This window comes from Gouania willdenowi, chromosome 9 (genome assembly GCF_900634775.1).
Source record: "Gouania willdenowi chromosome 9, fGouWil2.1, whole genome shotgun sequence".
Lineage (NCBI taxonomy): Eukaryota > Metazoa > Chordata > Actinopteri > Blenniiformes > Gobiesocidae > Gouania > Gouania willdenowi.
The window spans coordinates 21,181,071-21,199,532 of NC_041052.1; the positions used below are offsets into that span (position 1 = coordinate 21,181,071).

Sequence of the window (18,462 nt, forward strand, 5' to 3'; positions counted from 1 at the left end):
TTTTTTTGTATCATATTGTTATCGCAAGCCAATTGTCGTCTATCACGAACACCTATCTTCCCACCTCTAACAAGGCACAGTTTTGTTCCTGAACTGAAGTAGCGACTGATAACTCAATCGAGTGGATGCACACAAATGACGAATTACCATCTGACATACACAATTTTACAATTCAGAGGGCTTCAATTTTGAAAGTCTGTATCAGAACTTCATGGAATCATCTACGTGACTTGCTGGGGTGGGGTACTATCAGTCTGCTATTAGTCTGTGAAGACAGGGAGTTTCCTCTTAATGTGGATCTGAACTTGAAGGAAATATTGATATTTGACTATTAACTGGGCTTTTATTTTGAAATTCCTCATCAGAAGCTCCAGTTATTGTGTTTTTGTGTATTTGCGTTTTCCACTTATACACACAGATGAAATGTCATTGCCTCCATTTTCTAAGGCTTCAATGTGATCAGAATTAAGATGGTAATATAAATTCAGTAAATAATCAATGTATTAATTCTTTATATGCTCAATCATTTAAATAACTTATCTCTTAATGAATTCATCAATCAATTAACAAACTGGCTGATTGTTGAATCTGTGTGAAATTGCAGACTGCCTTAATCATAAGTCTATGCTTTTATTTTGAATTCTGTTCTGGCAGTGTATTACCGTAATACCGGAAATAAACAGGCACTGCAGGTTACCGAAGATTTGGGAGTTTGGTTTGACCGCAATGGGTCAAGGAGGAAGATGGGATACATAATCACCAGCACGCACACGCACACGCACACACACACACACACACACACACACACACACACACACACACACACACACACACACACACACACACACACACACACACCCTTCAGTGCCATTGGTTGGAGCCTGTTTTTGCGGTGGTTGCGTGTTGCGCTCTCACAGATTAAAAGCCCTTTGCGCTCCTCCTGCTGAGGTTCCTCTCTGCTCACTTTGGACGGATCAGTTAAAAGATGGAAGAAAGCTCCACCATCGAGCAAGTCTACAGAGGGACATTTGTTCACTCCACCCCACAAACACCGCTGTTGATCCTGGAGGATGCGCTCCTAGGGGTGAACACGCACGGAACGGTTTGTGACTTTTCCTTCTGTGGTCACTTTTAATACGTGGATCCGATCGGCACCAAAATTATTATTGGTGGGTGGGCGATATTGATATTATTTTGAACATATCGCACCATAAATATATCTTTTAAAAATGTGAATGAAAACAACAACAAAAACCAACAAACATGAGGTTAGTCTTTTCATTTGGTCTCTCAACTTACCTGTATCTCAATATTAAAATCACTTGAATAAATTAAATCAGTGAGTGAACAGGTTCTTAACCTCTTATTTAAATCATGACTCTAGTTCTTCTCAATATAATTAAACTGTGACAAGGGCAGACTCGTCACAAAGATGGTCATGTGACAGATTATATCTATTGATATAAAAGCCTGTTGTTGTTGTCGTTTTTTGTTTTGTTTTTTTAATTGTAGATTGTTAGATTCCAAGAAAACAACCAGCTTTTGTGATTGTTGGTTTTTAACTCCTACATTTATTTTATGCTGCATTTTTTGTCAATGGTTCCTAGAGTAAATTTCTCCTCTCTTTTCTGCCTTCAGATTGCTTTCATTGGGGAGGGCAAACATGTAAAAAGACTATCTCAGGATTTTAAATTCAGCCTAAGTGATGTCAAACAAATGGCACAACAGTAAGTACAGGCATTGAAGATAAATGTGTTGTTGAAATTATTAGATTAGTCAAAGACAAAAAAATGTTGTGTCTACACATTGCTACACAAAACTTTTATGTGGTGTTTATCTAAACTCATCATTGTGTGGTTTTCTGCCCTGCAGTGAGTTCTTCATGCCAGGGATGGTGGACACACACATCCATGCACCCCAGTACAGCTATGCTGGTACAGCCCTTGATCTGCCTTTACTGCAGTGGCTTAATAAATACACTTTTCCTGTTGAGGCACACTTTGCGGACCTGAAGTTTGCCCAACAGATCTACAACCAAGTGGTGGTGAGTGTGATGAATCATCAACTCAGCAAAGAGTGCATTTTTTATGATAATACTGTATTTCTTTGACAGTATTTACTAGCAATCAAATGGAAAAAAAAGTTGTACTGTATCTATTAGTGCACAAAGAGTTGAACTATGTATAGGAATGAGAAATATGTTTGAATGGGATCTTAATCCTGGAACTTGATACCTGTGCTTTACAGAAAAGGACGTTGAGAAATGGAACAACAACTGCGTGTTATTTTGCTACCATACATACCGACGCCTCACTCCTGTTGGGTCAGATTGCAAGTAAGACGTCCTTATATAATATCCAATAAAACATTTAAAGAAGATAAAAATCCACTCTGTTGTTTAAACATTATATAATGTATAGATTTAAAACAAATGGAAACTTCAGCTGTTTACATTGGTGAAACTAAACTTTTTTAATCTCTTCATCTTTATAAGTCATTTGATACTTACTAAAGTTCACCTAAAGAAACCTGGTTGAGTTTAAGTTTAACTCTGGATGCCTGTTTACAGTCAGCCTATAAAGGGTTTTCATTGACGTCACGTTCTGGGCAGTAACCCGGTTGCGAGGCCATATTGGAGGCACTCGGATGGATAAACCAGAGAAAGAAAAGCTCCTCAAAATGCGTTACGGATGCAAAAGCATACAGGGAACGACTTGGTCTGCAGGAAGGGGCAAGATATTTGGAAAAGTTATGCTTTATTGGTGGTGCAGATCTATATGAGTTGGCTCCCTCGTCTTGGATCAATGACGACCCGGAGAGCCTTCCGTCTATTATGTATTCTGATATCGTCAACTACCTGGTTTTCTTGCCAAGCCCATAAACAGCATTCTAAAAGTTTGGAGGCCTATAACCAGATGGTGTGTGGATGGGTGAGGGAGATGCAGTATCAAGTCAACGACAGATGTGTTGTGAAGGTCAAAGTAAGTAATGCAATAACGGTAAAAGGTCAGACCTTTTACCTGGAATACAATGAGAAATACAGCATGTTTTAGCTCTGCATTTTAAGAACTGTGTTGCTACTGTAGCAGGCTATTAAATGTGATTAGATTAATTCCATAATGCCACATGCAGTAGCTTCATATGAATTATATTATTATCATCACACGAGAAAATTTGTTAAGAGCCGCTGCTATCAACAATTCACTTACCTGACGAGAAATGGGGCGAAGAAATTTGCATGACTTTCAGATTTTTGCCTCGTAGATCCTGGTTTAGCTACGCTAGCCACACGCGCCTCCTTTCCTCTTCTAATTTTTGACATTGTTCTCCCTGATTTGTGATAAGTTTTGGAAGTCTATAAAACTCCAATTGTTTTTCACGGTCTGACCAATTGGTATAGCCAAAAACATGGCATTAGTTCCACCATTTCCTCTTGAAATTCGGGGCTTGCGTGAGTGAGTTTTTGTTTACCTGCTGAGAATCTCCAATATGGCAACTTCCGGGTTGATGACGCGGTTGATGATGCGCCGTGAAAACCCTCTATAGCACTAAACCAAGCCAATATGTTACATAAAACACAGGATCTTTTTAAGATGTGGCACTGTTGTTAAGACAGCCCTGAATGCACCTTTCAATTCAATTCAATTCAACTTTATTTATATAGCTCAAATTACAACAGTCTTTTAAAAGTGCTTAACAAAGCTTAGAGTCCATATTAAGAAAGAAAGAACCCAACAAGATCCACATGAACAAGCATTCAGCTTTGTGTAACATCACAACCACAATTGTTATCAACTTTTTTATCATATTACACAATACCAACCACTATCACTCACATGTATGTATGGTAATTTGTTTAAATAAAGACCTGGACAGCTTTGCTTAGCCTTTTACGCAATTAGGACATTGAACCATAAACTTTGCCCTGTACTAAGTGACTGCTCATTTTCATGAGTACGGTGCAGGACACGCTGATATATTGATGTGTCCAACTCATTTTGTTACTGAGTTTATGATTAAGTATTGTATATATGTAAGGTAAACATACACACACACACACACACACACACACGAGATTTATATTCCATTACTCACTAAATGATTATATGGCATTTATTACACACCTCATGACTGGAGCACTAGAGTTTAGCTTTGTTGTATCACTGACTAAAAGTCAGTGCTCTGGTTTGTTTATGCACAGTTCTATTTTCCTCTAGTCATAAATGCATGCTTCAGAGGTGGCAAAAGTACTAGTTTTCAGTACTCATGTAAAAGTATAAATACTTGAATAAAAAATTACTCTGGTAAAAGTAAAAATATAGAAGTTGCTCTCTTACTTGAGGAAAAGTTAAAAAGTACATGCTACCATATTTACTTAAGTAAAAAAGTAAAAAGTTAAAGAAATGCGTCTGAACATATATTGCGTCATCTGGACATGCAAGGTAGGACTCAATCTGCTTGGAGTTTTCTTGAGCATTTCCTTGCTTAATGGGCAAAAAAAAAAATACAGCCAATTGTTTTCCTGAAGTTACGGATCTGACTTGCTGACTTCCCTTACAATAGAATCCACGTTTAATTGAACTATCGCGGTGATTAGTGCACCATTAACCCAACACAAAACTACCATATTGTGCTCTTTTGGCTGTAAACAGAGGCTAACTGGTTTCAGCTGCCCACAGCAATGGCACGGGGTCAGGAAATGCCCGTATGTTGTGACGTCATGTGGGAACTATATACTGTATACTGTATATCCGAGCCTATGGTCACCTGACTGCCATAAAGTGAAACGTTCTCCAGGCATTCTCCAGGTCGCATGACCAGGTGAAAGATGGTTTGTCTCCTCCAAACTTACATGATCGGTATTTCAAGAGGGGAACTCCGATCGGAGCATTGATATTGTCAAGCGCTGTATATTGGCCTGAGGAATCATTTAAAATAACTCAACTCTTTAGGTCAAAAAGTCCACGGTGTGCCTTTAAGTACCGTAATGAAGTATTTGTACTTCGTTACTTGTCACCTCTGGCATGCTTACAAATGTTATTGCTCACCTTTGTCTTTGGATGTATATCGAGAAGTGAAGCCTGTGCACACTGAGATCATTTAATGTTGTGCATGGGATGTGTTTAAGTTTTGTGGTCAAAACCTCACAATTGAACAAAGAGCACATCAGAAACTTTACAAAGACTTAAAAAAAAGTTTTGGTTTTTTTTTGCATTATATGGAAAGCAGAAATAAATACAAACCCAATTAAAAACATCAAAAGATAGCCAATCATATGTAATAGTATTTAAAAAACGTGAAGCAGAATCAGTTTGACTTGCCCTTAGCGGCTCAAATAATTGAACAAAATATGTTCAATTTACAGTGTTTTAAATGTTATTTGGACAAATGTCACACATTTTTCTCATGCCGTTCAATCATTTTATTTATTCATTTATTTGTTTATTTCTAGATGACCTTGGACAGCGTGCCCTCGTGGGTAAGGTGTGTATGGACAGAAATGATTCTGCAAAAACCTACAAAGAAACAAGTCAAGAGTCTCAAGAGGAAACACTTCGGTGAGTATTAACTTACTTTTATTCAGGTCTCTAAATATACAGGATGCCTTTGATTATAGTTAAATGTTGTGCAATGATTCTACCAGTACTATGGAAGTTGTTTTATTGAACTCAAACAGCAGTAGCCCTCAGTCATAGTGGTTATTATATTGGGGCAGATCAGTGTTTTTTGGGGTTCCTCTTACGCACAAGTATAATATCACGTTGTGGACCAACAAAGGCTGTACTATTGAATTTAGGTAGTCTATTTAAATGCATTTATGACTAATCTCTTCTTAGTAGTTAAAGCAGAAAACACAGGATTTGTTATACAATTTCTTGCATGAGCATTGAATAATACAAACTGTTACCTTTGTCCCTAAAGGTTCATTAAAGAACTGCTGGAAAAAAAGGTGAGATGATTGTGTTGTAAACTGTGACATGGAAACACAGACGATGTGATGCATTGTATCTTACAGTATTTTGTCTTTTTCTCCTGCTTCTTGGTCGGAGCAGTATCCTCGAGTGAGTCCTGTGGTGACGCCTCGTTTTGCTTTGTCTTGCACTGAACCCTTACTGGGACAACTGGGAGCCATTGCAAAAAACAACAACATACACATTCAGGTGGGATCACTGTGGAAACTAAAGCAGGCTGTGCCCACATGAGACCATTGTTATAGATATGAACCATTGGGGCAATGTTTGCATTCATAATATCAGAGTATTAGTAATCTTGCTAATAAATAAAATCTCTTGATCCTATATTTATGATCACTGTTTTGCCTTTTTTCCAGAGTCACATCAGTGAAACTGTTGATGAGGTGAATGTTGTTAAAGAACTGTTTCCTGATTCAAAGTCTTACACAGACGTTTATAATAAACACAACCTTCTTACTGACAAGGTGAGTTCACAGTGACACGTTAAAAAACTCATTTGAACCCTGCCAACAATCAGTTGTCATTGATAATGGTGATTTTCCACAGACAGTAATGGCCCATGGCTGCTACCTCAGTGATGAAGAGTTAACTCTGTTCAGACAGACAGGAGCCTCTTTGGCTCACTGTCCCAACTCTAACGTCTCGTAAGTCTCAGATCAGTTGGTGACAGTTAGTTTTACAAAAAACTGCATCATAATACAAACTAAATACTTTACTTTTGTTAGTGATTATAACTTCACAACAGATCAGGGTTGGGGTCAATTATAATTGTAATCGCGTAATTGATAATTAATTACATTTATGGCGTAATTATAATTGGAATTGGAATTTTAAAAATGAGTTGCTTTCAGAATGGTAATTAAATTGGAATTGAGTTCAGATAATTGCCATGAAAATTCTATAAAATATTCAATTATAATTAAACGCGAACCATGTTACAGTTCTATGTACAGTTCTACACATACTATATGTAGTTAACAATTATTAAAATATGTTTCACTTCAAGCTTTTCCACTTTTTAACATTAAAAAAATTGAAATTGCGGGGTATACTGACACGAAAAAGGCTCAGATGTCCACACAAAAATATGAATACCTATATTTTCATTGATTAGGGAGCCTAACAAGGTAACCAATGGATAGGAAATACATTAGATGATAGATATTTGTTTTTAGTGTATTTTACAGCTGATCTCGGACCCGTTATCATAAGCGATGCTAACAGAAAGCTAACACAAGAGGAAGGTTAACTTTTATTAGGTTATTTATTTTAGGCTCAGTTATTGTGATTAATTGTAATTCAAATTTAGTAATTGAAAACTTAATTGTAATTGACATTCTGAGAATAAAGAAATAGTCCTAATTGAATTGTAATTGAACATAGATAATTGAAAATGTACTTGTAACAGAAAAATGCAATTGACCCCAACCCCGAAACAGATATTTAATATCTGTTCCTCCTTTTTCTCCAGGTTGTGCAGTGGCCTGTTAGACGTTCGGAACGTCCTGAAGCACAAAGTGAAAATCGGGCTTGGAACAGGTTAGAGCAGAGCACACAAGTATGTCATTTCTGCATTTGCTTGTTCAAACATTCAGTGCTAAACTGCTGCTCTTTACACACGGACACACGTGTCTCATGCAGCTATACCTTCACACCTTGCTGTTACGTAACATTCAAATAGCAAGTCAGCTCTTTTGCAGACTATTGCCCGAAGTTATCACGAAAGGGAAAGTGCATTGAACTCCAAGCTATAAAACTCTCCAGATCTGGATTTAGAAATCCATCAAAATCAACTCAGCTTTATTTTTAAAGCACTTAGCAAACACTAGGGTATGCAGTGCTGAAAGTCAAACAAAAACCATAATATACACGCAAGTATAATAATGAAAGCAGCTTGAATATGGAATTAAATACTTCAAACACAAGTGGAAGGTGGTTACTAGTTTGTGTACTGTAACACCAGCTAATAGGTTAGAATGTTTAAACATTTTACACTCGCACCCACATATTTAATGACCAAATGTGTTTTTAAATTTTGGGGCACTACCCCCCGTGACACCCTCCTCCTCTGATGGGTTCTAGTCCCTGGAACACCATACATACAAGGGTTGGTCCATATACCTTTGTGGTCATACCACCAAGTTAGTCCTTTGGGACCTCCTTGGCTCAGATGGGGGTACAGGCCTTTCTTTGACACCCCCTCCCACAGGTAATAAGAGTCTCCACATTGGCGCAGATGGCCCATTTGCATGCTGTAGTGTAGTGGAAGCATGGCCAGAGGTTGGTGCGATGAATGTCATGTTCAGGGCCATCCTTGCCCTCTGGGCGTACTTTGTAGACAGGGCATTCGGGGTGGAGCCTGATAATGATATAGGGTCTTTTCTCCAAATGATCACTGAGTTTACCTGTCTGCCACCTTCTGTGATTTCGGACCAGGACTCGCTTCCTAGGTAGCAGTGGAACCTCTTTTTCTGTACGGTCATAAAGTCTCTTATTTTTCTGTCCTGCTTTCTGGAGACTGTTGGACGTTCTCTTGTAGGCATAAGACAGCTGCTCCTGATCCTGCCCCAGTCTGTAGTGTCCATGCTACCCCACAAACCCGAGAAATGAACGGACTTGACTGACAGTAGTAGGGGGTTGCCAATCTGCTACAGCTGCCACTTTTCTGGGTTGGGTTAAACTCCTTGGCTGCTGACTACATGTCCTAGAAACCTTACCTGCCTCTGGAATAGCTGGCACTTCTCAGGGCAGTGTTTAAGACCATAGGGGCCAAAGGTCTGGAATACTCTAGGTGCTGAAGGTGTTTTGCAAAACTTCTGGAAAAAACAATCACATCATCAAGATAGACCATTGCTGACTCTGCTAACAGATCCCCCAAGGTAGTGAATGCTGTTTTCTCTCTATCCTTTTCCTCTACCTCCACCTGCCAATAACCACTGGCTAAATATACTGTAATTTGGAATACAACTCTGCTTGAGTCAGGCTGGTTAGAGAGTGCGTGGGTAGGCGTCTTTGTATGTTACACTATTGAGCTTGCGATAGTCTCCACAAAATTGCCAAGATTAATTTTTCTTTTGAACAAGGACAATGGGGGCTGCCCCATGACCTGCAGCTCTCTTGAATTACACCCCATCTAACATGTCTTTTAAGAAGCTACGTATTTCTTTGTAAAGGGTCAGGGATATTGGCCGAAACCTCTCACAAATAAGGTTTGAGTCACTTGTTGGTATGGTGTGTTTTACAGCACTCGTCCGTCCATAGTCCTCCTCGTGTACAGAGAAGACATGTCTCATCAATAAAGTAGTGTGTCCAGTTGGCTTTGTTATTCCTCAGTCAGTCCATCGCTCTTTGAGACAGGAAAAGCAGGGCTCGCTTCAGTTATTTCCGGTAGTTCTGGAGCAGCATCGACCAGGCTGACTTCCACGACTCCAGGGTCCACTTCCACCATGGACAGTTCCTTACCATCCCGAACACTGTCAGGGTCAACAGCAGTAACTGTTGCCAACCTCTGGGACCTGCTCAGGGTAAAAGCATAAGGATACACATTCCTGACCCTCACAGCAACACAGCCCTTTCCCACAGTTACCAGAGCTCTAATCACCTCAACCCCTCCATTTTCCCCTAGGGATTCTACCAGTGCATCACATGGTTGATTTTGAGAGAACGGGGTAATTTTAGCCCAAAGAGTCACTTCACTCTGTGCAGGTATACTTATGGTGGAGCGACTGGCTAGCCTAGCTGTAACTTTTCACTGGTCAGATGGGGCATCCTTCAGGCCCATAACGAACTGGTCCCTTAACACCAAATCTTCTTGTTTGAAGCCCATGGTGTCTTTCTGCTTCAACCTGAAAAATGCTTCATATAATCGTAAGGAGAAAGCTCTTAATGTCTGATTAGGCTCCTGTCTGCAATTGAAAAACTGAATTCTAAAAGTGGAGACGTGTATTGTCTCCATACAGTTGAGACAGTGCATCAAAGATTTTTTGGGATGTATTTCTGTCGGTTCAGTCTAGGGTGTGAATTTCCCGTTTTGCTTCTCCATCTAATAGTACAAGAACAGAGTCTGCTTTTCGAGAGTCTTTGATAGGTTGAAATGTGAGCAGTCTCTATTTGGCTCTGCCATTCCCCAAATTTTACATCTGACTGTGCTCCACTAAATTTTGACGCCCATGGACCCCCCGTAAAGAAAGGCATCATGATAAAGGGTTGCCCACCTGACTGAGTCTCCTCTGTTCGCATGTTGATTCAATAAAGGCTCAACCCAAAGGACCAGTCCTGTATGGCAATGCCACTTTATGTCACGGGGCATAGTGCCCCAAAATGTAAAAACACAGTTGGTCCCAGGAGTAAATCTATTAAATACAACAATGCACAACAGTTTAAAATGTTTACAGAGCTTAATGATTATAAAAGTAAATATGTAGTCCCAGGCCTAAACCATGTCTAAAAGACAGAACAATGTTCGGTTGGTCAGTCAGTACCACGGACAGCGACCGTTAAAAGCTGGCTAACTAGTAGGCTGATCAGCTGGGCAAGCAAGGGCTATTTGCTTCCACACGTTAAAGCAAATCACACACACAAAGCCCAAGCAGCAGCCCTGCATGCGCAACTCAATGAAACGGGCACTTAGCTGGAAGGAGGGGGGTTGCCATACTCTCCATCTCCACCATTCCCGCAATGCGTCCTGTCACTTGGCCGCTCCTCTATTGTTCCGTTGTCACACTGTCCCACTCGCTTGACCCGTGAGAGGGTTCTCCTGGTCCCAGTCCTACTCGATCTCCCCATACCTTGTTCAAGCTGCCCTACAGAGCCAACTTCGGTGCCGTGGTGCCGCATGTGTCCGACTGTTTTGTGATCTTGTCTCTAGACCTGCCATGCTGCTTTATCCAGTCACACACACCTGTCTCTAATTATCCCTTATGTCACACCCAAGCTCACACATACAGTCTCAAGTCACTCTGTGACATAAACTTAGCTTTGGGTGCAGGTTTGGTAAGGATGTCAGCAACCATGTTTTGAGATGGTCAGCACATCACATTGATTTTCCCTTCTTTCAATGCATCACGTATAAAATGGTACTTTACATCAATATGTTTAGATCTCTGTCTGTTTACAGGGTTTTTACAAAATGCGATTGCCCCTTGATTATCACCATGGATTTTTGTACAGCTGTACTTTTTGTTGTCATTTAACAGTTGGGTTAGATGTATGATTTCTTGGGTAGTGGCTGTTAAAGCAATGTACTCAGCATCACAGGTGGAAAGAGCAACAGTTGGCTGTTTCTTGGACTTCCAAGAAATAGCTGGACCTTGTGTTGTTAGGCTGAAACAATAACCCGTGGTGCTGCGTCTGTCCTCAACTGAGGATCCCCAGTCTGAGTCACTGTATGCTATGAGGTTCAAGTCTTTGTTTTTCTAGTCACATGTACATTTCAGGTATCTCAAAACATGTTTAGCAATCACCAAGTCTTCTGTTGCAGGTTTAGATAATGTTTGGGACAGTTTACTCACTATCCAACTAATGTCTGGTCTGGTGCAGGTCATTGCGTGAGTCAGACTAATTATCTCACGATAGTGTGTAGGATTTACAGTGTCTGTTTTGTCATCCTCATTATTTTCATTTAAATTAGCGCTTTGCTCACATGAGGCGGATCTGGGTTTCCAATCTGACATCCCGTATTTTTCCAACATTTTCGGTATTTTGGCTCATTTTAACTTCATTTTGCTCAAAATATATACCTAAAAAGTTCCTTATTTTGGCCAAAACTTTCATGTTAAATTTGGATTTCATTGTTTCTTTGAAATCATTCAAAAGATCAATGCTGATAGCAGCAATGATCAAATCTTCCACCCAAATGATAACAATAACACATTTTCTGTTTGTTTTCTGTACACACAACGATCAGCTGGGTTCCTCTCAATGTTGTTTTGTTCAGGATGGTCATTTAGAAGTTTGTACTAGTTTATCCCTGCTTGTTTCAACCCATACAGGAATTTCTTTAAATTGTAAACATACTTCTCTCCTGTTCCTGTGTGTTTTTTATAGCCCTCAGGCTGTTCTATGTACATTTCTTCATCAGTTGGAGCATGCAAGCTGTTTTGACAACCATGTGATGAACATTGTCGTAAGGTGCACAGTCTGCTAGAAACCTCTGTGTTGCTATAGTTGCATCATTCTTGTTTTTCAGAAAATAGACAGCCACTGACCCTGAGAAATCATCAGTAAAACATATAACATATCTTTGTCCCTCTGAGCTTGCAGGATCAATGGGGGCTGATAAGTCAGTATGGACTAACTGTAGTGGTGCCCCAGCTTTAACGTCTGACTCTTTGTTACTGCTGTTAATGAATTTTCCTTCTGTGCATATGTTTTATTTATGTATTTATGTCTATTTTACTGTTGTCAGTGACTTTTATGCCCTCGCCGAAATTTTGTAAGTTCAAAACATCTTTAACATTACAGTGTCCTAATATTTGATTCCATGTTTTGACATCACAGGCTAGTTTAACTTTATCATTACAGATCACATCAGTAAAATGCCTCTCAATGCATTTTTCATTTTTAGATAATACCGTCTCTCATATACCTCGATTGGGAACACAGTTCCATCCTTACACAGAAGTTAATTCTGTCCTTCCATGAAGGTCACACAGCTCCATGGGCTGTCGCTGCTTGCACTGAAAAAATTCTCTGTGGATAGGATGGGATTAGCAAAGCATTTTTAAGAGTGACTTTTACATACTTCCCCTCAGAGTTCAGCAGCTTAATCCGTGCGTCACCCCGCTTCAGTGCAACATTGTTCATCTTGTTTCCATCCGCCAACTCTGTGAAGTGTTTATCTGGGTCAAAGTCCTTGTCAAACCGTTTGAACTGCTCCTCATCTGTAATGGTGTGTGATGTGGCTCCACAATCCACCATAATTCCACTACGCTTGATGTTATCAGGTAGAAGATCCTTGTTGACTTTGAAAATCATTGTCTGACCCTCCTCGTAGTAGTCGTGCTTCTCTGATGTCTGCTTGGTAGTTACACCATTTTGGTGTATTCTTTTGGCGGCAGTCTCTTGCCATATGCCCACGATTTCCACAATTGTAGCAGGTTACAGCTGTCATGTGTACTTTCATCACATTGTCTGACTTCAGTTTGTTGTCAAACTTTTCTGTCTCTTCGTAGCTTCAAAGTCTGCTTTTCAACTGGATAAATGTTAACTCTTCACTGCTCTGAGTTGTGTGAATAGCAAAAGGCTTGTATGACTTCGGAAGCCCCTTCAGGATCATTGCTATGATCAGTCCGTCACTTATCACCTGCATTCCCCAGAAACGTTGCTGCTTTTTCAGCATGTAAAATATATATATCACTGTTTCCCTAGGCTCTTTTGGCAGGGAGGTGAGCTCTGTGTAAAGAGCGTTGATTCTCGGCTTACCGTGGCTGGCGTAATGGCCGCGTAGTATATGCAGCGCTTTCTTGCCCGTTGTCTGCAGCATCTCTCATCACCAATGACAGGCTTTTATTGTCAAGGAACTGTATTAGCTCTGCATAGCACTCTTCGTTTTTCTCTCGGTCTGGGTCATCAGCCGATAGGATGGTGGTGTCTTTTAAGCCCAGTGTTCTCAAGTAAGCGAGGAATTTCACCTCCCATATTTCGTAGTGGTTTTTGTCTCCGTCAAAAACCAGTCTGTGCCATCGCCCTCCCGTGATGTGTCTAGGCCCAAAACCTGTTGCGTATTCATCCTCGTGGCTCATCCTATCAATGAACCACACGTTTCTGTTTGAGTGGTTTTATTCAGAACTTTCTGTTCTGGCAACCTCATCAGAACATCACTAAAACGCAGTGAAGGAAGTTTCTCCCGCTCAAAAGAAAACAGCCACACTCACAATCAAAACAGGAAGTAAAAACACACTAGGCAGGATCCAGAAACACGTTCCGTGCCTATCAAAATAAAGGGGTGCAAAAAATGCATTTAACATCACATAGACAAGGCAGATTGAGAACACACTCCAACACATAGGCAGAAAACTATGAGAAACCTATTTTAATTTTTTGTTATCTAACGTGAGCTCAAAACGTTTTTGACAGATTTCCTTATGAAGATATATAAAAACTTTATTTAAGTCATGGTATATTTATTCATATTGCGCATTATATACACAAGGCAATTCAATGTGCTTTACATGATTAAAACGTGGAACAAAAAAACATGAAACAGAGTTTTCAAAAGTTAGATGTGGGATTAAAAGTTTGTTCTTAACAGAAAAAGGTCAAGACCTCCCAGAATAGGAAACTGTCTAATCCTACGGTGCTGGCATCAAACAAAAGCAATGTTAATATTTACAACATGTGCAGACAGAAAAAAAAAAAAAACAAAAGTTAATTTTTTACATTAACTACTCTTACAAAGTTCAACGATAGGCCTCATAAAACCTTGTCGTTATCTGTCATTCTCGCTTAGAATTCAAGCTGTGTTTGCTTATCTACCTATAAATGCAAGAATGTTCTGTGTTCTGTGTGCGTCTTTGCGTGTGTGCGCGTGTGCAAGGAGCGAATATCTCCCCGACGCGGTGCCTGTTCGACCTAAAACTTTGTCAACGTTCATTTTAAATTTTAAATTACGGCTTCCTCTCGGCATTGAGCGCAGTACTGAGCGCAGTACTTCCGGTTCCGGGTCATGACGTCACTGTGTCGCAGTTTGTTTGGGCTTAAAAAAAGGTCAAGATTAAAAACATTTTTGTACTGCAAAAAGTTATTTAAGCTATTATTTCATGGTTATTTAAAATTATTCCTGTGATCCCAAACTTCCCTTAAATCGCGGTTCACAGAGTCCACTTCCTCCTCCGTCTCCATCACTGTGCGCAGCGGCACCTTATCACAAACTATCTGCTTCTTCAGACAAACTTTTTTGTTAGCGGATGGGGTCCACAACATGGCTCCACAATGATTATCGTTTGTTCTGCGCAAGGATGAGGGATATACTAGCAAAGCTCTCAAGTCGGAGTAGATGCACGCGCGCGGCTGATGCGCGTGCGTGTGTGTGAGAGACTGCGCCCACGGAGGAGTCCACGGACAGGTAGTGACACACACACAGACACAGGGCTGAAGAGTGTGCGTGTGAGAGTGCCGGTGTCACGGTCTGAGTTTACCTCCGTACTGAGATTCTCTTATAATCTCAGTACGTAACTGCTACGTACTGAGATGTACCCGTGCTGGATTAGCCATGTACAGAGATTGCTGTACTGATTTTAAAAAATGCTTAAAACGTTACAGTTGACCATCAATAAAAAATTGGCCATTGATAAAAAAAAAAATATGACTGTCATGATCAGATTTATATGAATACAACAGCTTATTATTGCAAAGTTACATTAGGTTAACTGTTATTTATTGCAATGTATATTATAATCATGTTTTTTTGGAAATTGAATTATTCCTTTTCGTATAAATAAGTATTTTTATTAGTACTAATTTATGTCTTTTATCAGATTCCACCTAAACTGCCGCTTTGGAACAAACTTTATCTATTCATCATGTGCATGTCCCATAAAATTAAACCAGGGAAATCGCACACGCTATTTTACTTTGCACCTGCAAACATACCCCTTCATAACACTACAGAGTATGTATAATTGAGAATTCTACTTAAGTCCCCACATGAATACATATTTCCGACGACCACTGTACTAGTATTTATTAATGAATTTTCCTGAAGCCAATAAAGCCATGTTGTGTGTGTCATAGACCAATGGTTGTTTGCTTGTGTGGTCTGTATGTCAGCATGCATTTATAAAACTTTGAATTAATTACTGTAAATGCGTGTTCATGGTTGTTGTGCCAGATGTGGCAGGGGGATACTCGGCCTCAATACTTGATGCTGCGAGAAGAGCTCTGGAAACATCCAAAGTCTTGACAATCCAGAACCCAGGATACAAGACACTCACCTTTGAGGAGGTATTCAGACTGGCCACACTGGGAGGCAGCCAGGGTAAGAAGGAAAACACTCGCTTACACTTTAGCTCATCAAGTTGAAGCCCACACTAATTTATTCATCTCTAGAAGTAAAATGAATGTATCTTCGTATTTCCCTCCCATTCACTGAGTAAACCTACCTCGTCCCTGTTATCAGGACTTACACCATGTCACCATGACTTAATGATTATGAGGCCTCCTCTAACAAGAACACAGATCTGAGAATGAGAATAAACAGGTTTATGATTTCAAAATCACTAGCTTTGCGTAGAAAGTATTATGCACATCTTTCAGGCCCCGTTTTTTTGAAGAGGTGAGGATGTTTTTACTGATCATCGATGGCAGAAAACTGATAATACATTATAAAGTTTATAGTGTTTATGTTTTTGGTTTGTAGCCCTTTCTCTAGATAAACAGACAGGAAACTTTGAAGTAGGCAAGGACTTTGATGCCCTGAGGGTGAATGTAGCAGCTCCTGGTGGACCCATAGACCTGATCAAGGATGAGCACCCAAAGGTGGGTATTTGGACGTTGATCATTAAGATTGTAAATAGTATTGTTTGGATAAAACTAACGGTTAAAATCTTATTCATTTTTAGGTTCTTTTGGAAAAGTTCCTGAATTTGGGTGAGTGAGTGGGTTTGTTTTTGAAAGTTATTGGGCTGAACATGTCAAGCATGGTTTCACTGGCTTTCATCTAACTTGTGCTATTTTACAGGTGATGATCGTAACATAGTGGAGGTGTTTGTAGCTGGGAAGAAAGTGGTACCATTTACAGAGAAAACACAAGAATAACCTGCTCTTCAAACACCTTAGGTGTGTGGTTTAGGAAGATCAATCAAAAGCAGCAAAGAATAAATGAGCCATGTGTCAGAATTTGTGTACAAATATTAACATATGAGTATGGCATTATTTATGTTTACCCAGATGAAAGAGCAGTAAGCCTGTCAGCTGCTGATTTTTTTTTTTTTTTTTTAAACAAAAATGAAGGGATTCACGTTTTTGCACATGCTGAGTAATAAATTAATTAATTAATTAATTGCTTATCACTGTTCCATTGATTGGTCTAAAAAGGCCAACATGAGTATGGGAAAAACTCCAATACAGTAGCAAAAAGGGAGGATGAGACACAAATGTCTTTTTTATTGTAAAATAAATTTGTGAAGATTTTCTATATACATATTCAAGATTTTAATGGTAATGTAAACAAAATGTGTTGTTATTAATGCATATAAACATATTTTTAAGGATTTTTCCAGAGAATAATGACTATTACAGTCAGTTTATGTGGCTGAAAAAATTGCTCAACTCACTGATTGTGAAATAAAATACTTGAGTCAAAACAGTTTGTCTTTGAGATTTATATTTAGTTTCTTGTGATAAGGAACAATGTGCCAATGATTCGGTACTGCGAACTGTCGCAATATTTGACTCACAAATAAATGAGAAAACAACTTTAATGGAAATTGCCTAAAAAAGGGGGGTGGGCCCCGAATCAAACAATATTTCACACGACTATGTTCCCATAAATTTGGAAATTACCGGAAATGGGGGGTGGGCCCCTGGGCTCCATACCCCATTTCAAAAAAAGGGCTCCAAGCGTTTCATCCTATTCATTCATAGAGTTTTTGTACCAAACTACATTCCGATCTAGCGAGAAATAACGGAGTTATTGAAAAATGGGGCCTTCTGGCGCCCCCCTGACACGTACGGGATAATGGGCCCCATTTATATATTGTTATGTGCCAATGATTCTGTACCACCAACGTCGTATTATTTGACTCGCAAATAAATTAGAAATTGACTTTCGTTTCTTTTTATTTTTGGCCCCCCCTGCGCCCCAAATCGAAAACTTGGCTCCAAGTGTTGATGCGTACACATCCATTGATTATACCTACCAAATTTCAGCTCAATTTGTTCGCGAATAACAGAGGAATAGTGATTTTAATTAGTGTACACAAGAAGAAGAACAACAACAACAACATCAACAAGGTGAGTGGCTTTTTGAGTCCGGTAGCCCGGCCTAAAAATTAAATCCCAATTTGTATACATCTGTTAATCATTCTTCTCAGTTTCTAATCAGATTCAGAGTGACCTCTAACTAACAGAAAACAGAGCGCACAGTGAACTTACAGACCAGTGTACCCAGCGTTTTTTGACAGCAATGACCATCTGGTCCAGGCAGCAAAAAAAAAAAAAATAGAGGTGGCTGTTTGTCTTGACTGGTGGAAAAGCCTTTGCTCACAACTGAATTACTGATAAGAGTGAAGAGTTGCACTGTGAATGAATTGCACAATGGCATACAACACTCGTTAAAATAAAAAAATCTTCAAATGGAATGCTAAAGTTTATTTTAAATTAGCGGTGTCCAAACTTTTTCTACAGTGGGCCAAATAATGTGAAAATATTGTGTAAGGCTGAACCTCTTATATATATATATATATATATATATATATATATATATATATATATATATACTATGTAGATGTATTTCTCTTCTGTATGGGAAGGACTGATTTTTAGTTAC

General features: G+C 39.4%; 1 protein-coding gene across 1 annotated transcript; it reads left to right on the top strand.

Moving 5' to 3' along the window:
• Nucleotides 1-712: 712 nt before the first annotated feature.
• On the top strand, nt 713-16,829 carry gda (guanine deaminase). Its single transcript, XM_028457908.1, has 14 exons — nt 713-1,102; nt 1,639-1,727; nt 1,873-2,044; nt 2,248-2,335; nt 5,453-5,558; nt 5,923-5,950; nt 6,054-6,161; nt 6,332-6,439; nt 6,522-6,619; nt 7,447-7,514; nt 15,805-15,951; nt 16,333-16,451; nt 16,535-16,562; nt 16,654-16,829. Exons 1-14 carry the CDS (start codon nt 986-988, stop codon nt 16,728-16,730), a joined length of 1,353 nt encoding a protein of 450 aa, XP_028313709.1. The 5' UTR covers nt 713-985; the 3' UTR covers nt 16,731-16,829.
• The last annotated feature ends 1,633 nt before the right edge of the window (nt 16,830-18,462 follow it).

Excerpts from the sequence above, each read along its gene's own strand:
- gda (XM_028457908.1), top strand. The coding sequence starts at position 986 with ATGGAAGAAAGCTCCACCATCGAGCAAGTCTACAGAGGGACATTTGTT. Across the intron at positions 2,336-5,452 it reads CCTGTTGGGTCAGATTGCAA|ATGACCTTGGACAGCGTGCC; the intron begins GTAAGACGTCCT and ends GTTTATTTCTAG. Across the intron at positions 15,952-16,332 it reads CACACTGGGAGGCAGCCAGG|CCCTTTCTCTAGATAAACAG; the intron begins GTAAGAAGGAAA and ends TTTGGTTTGTAG.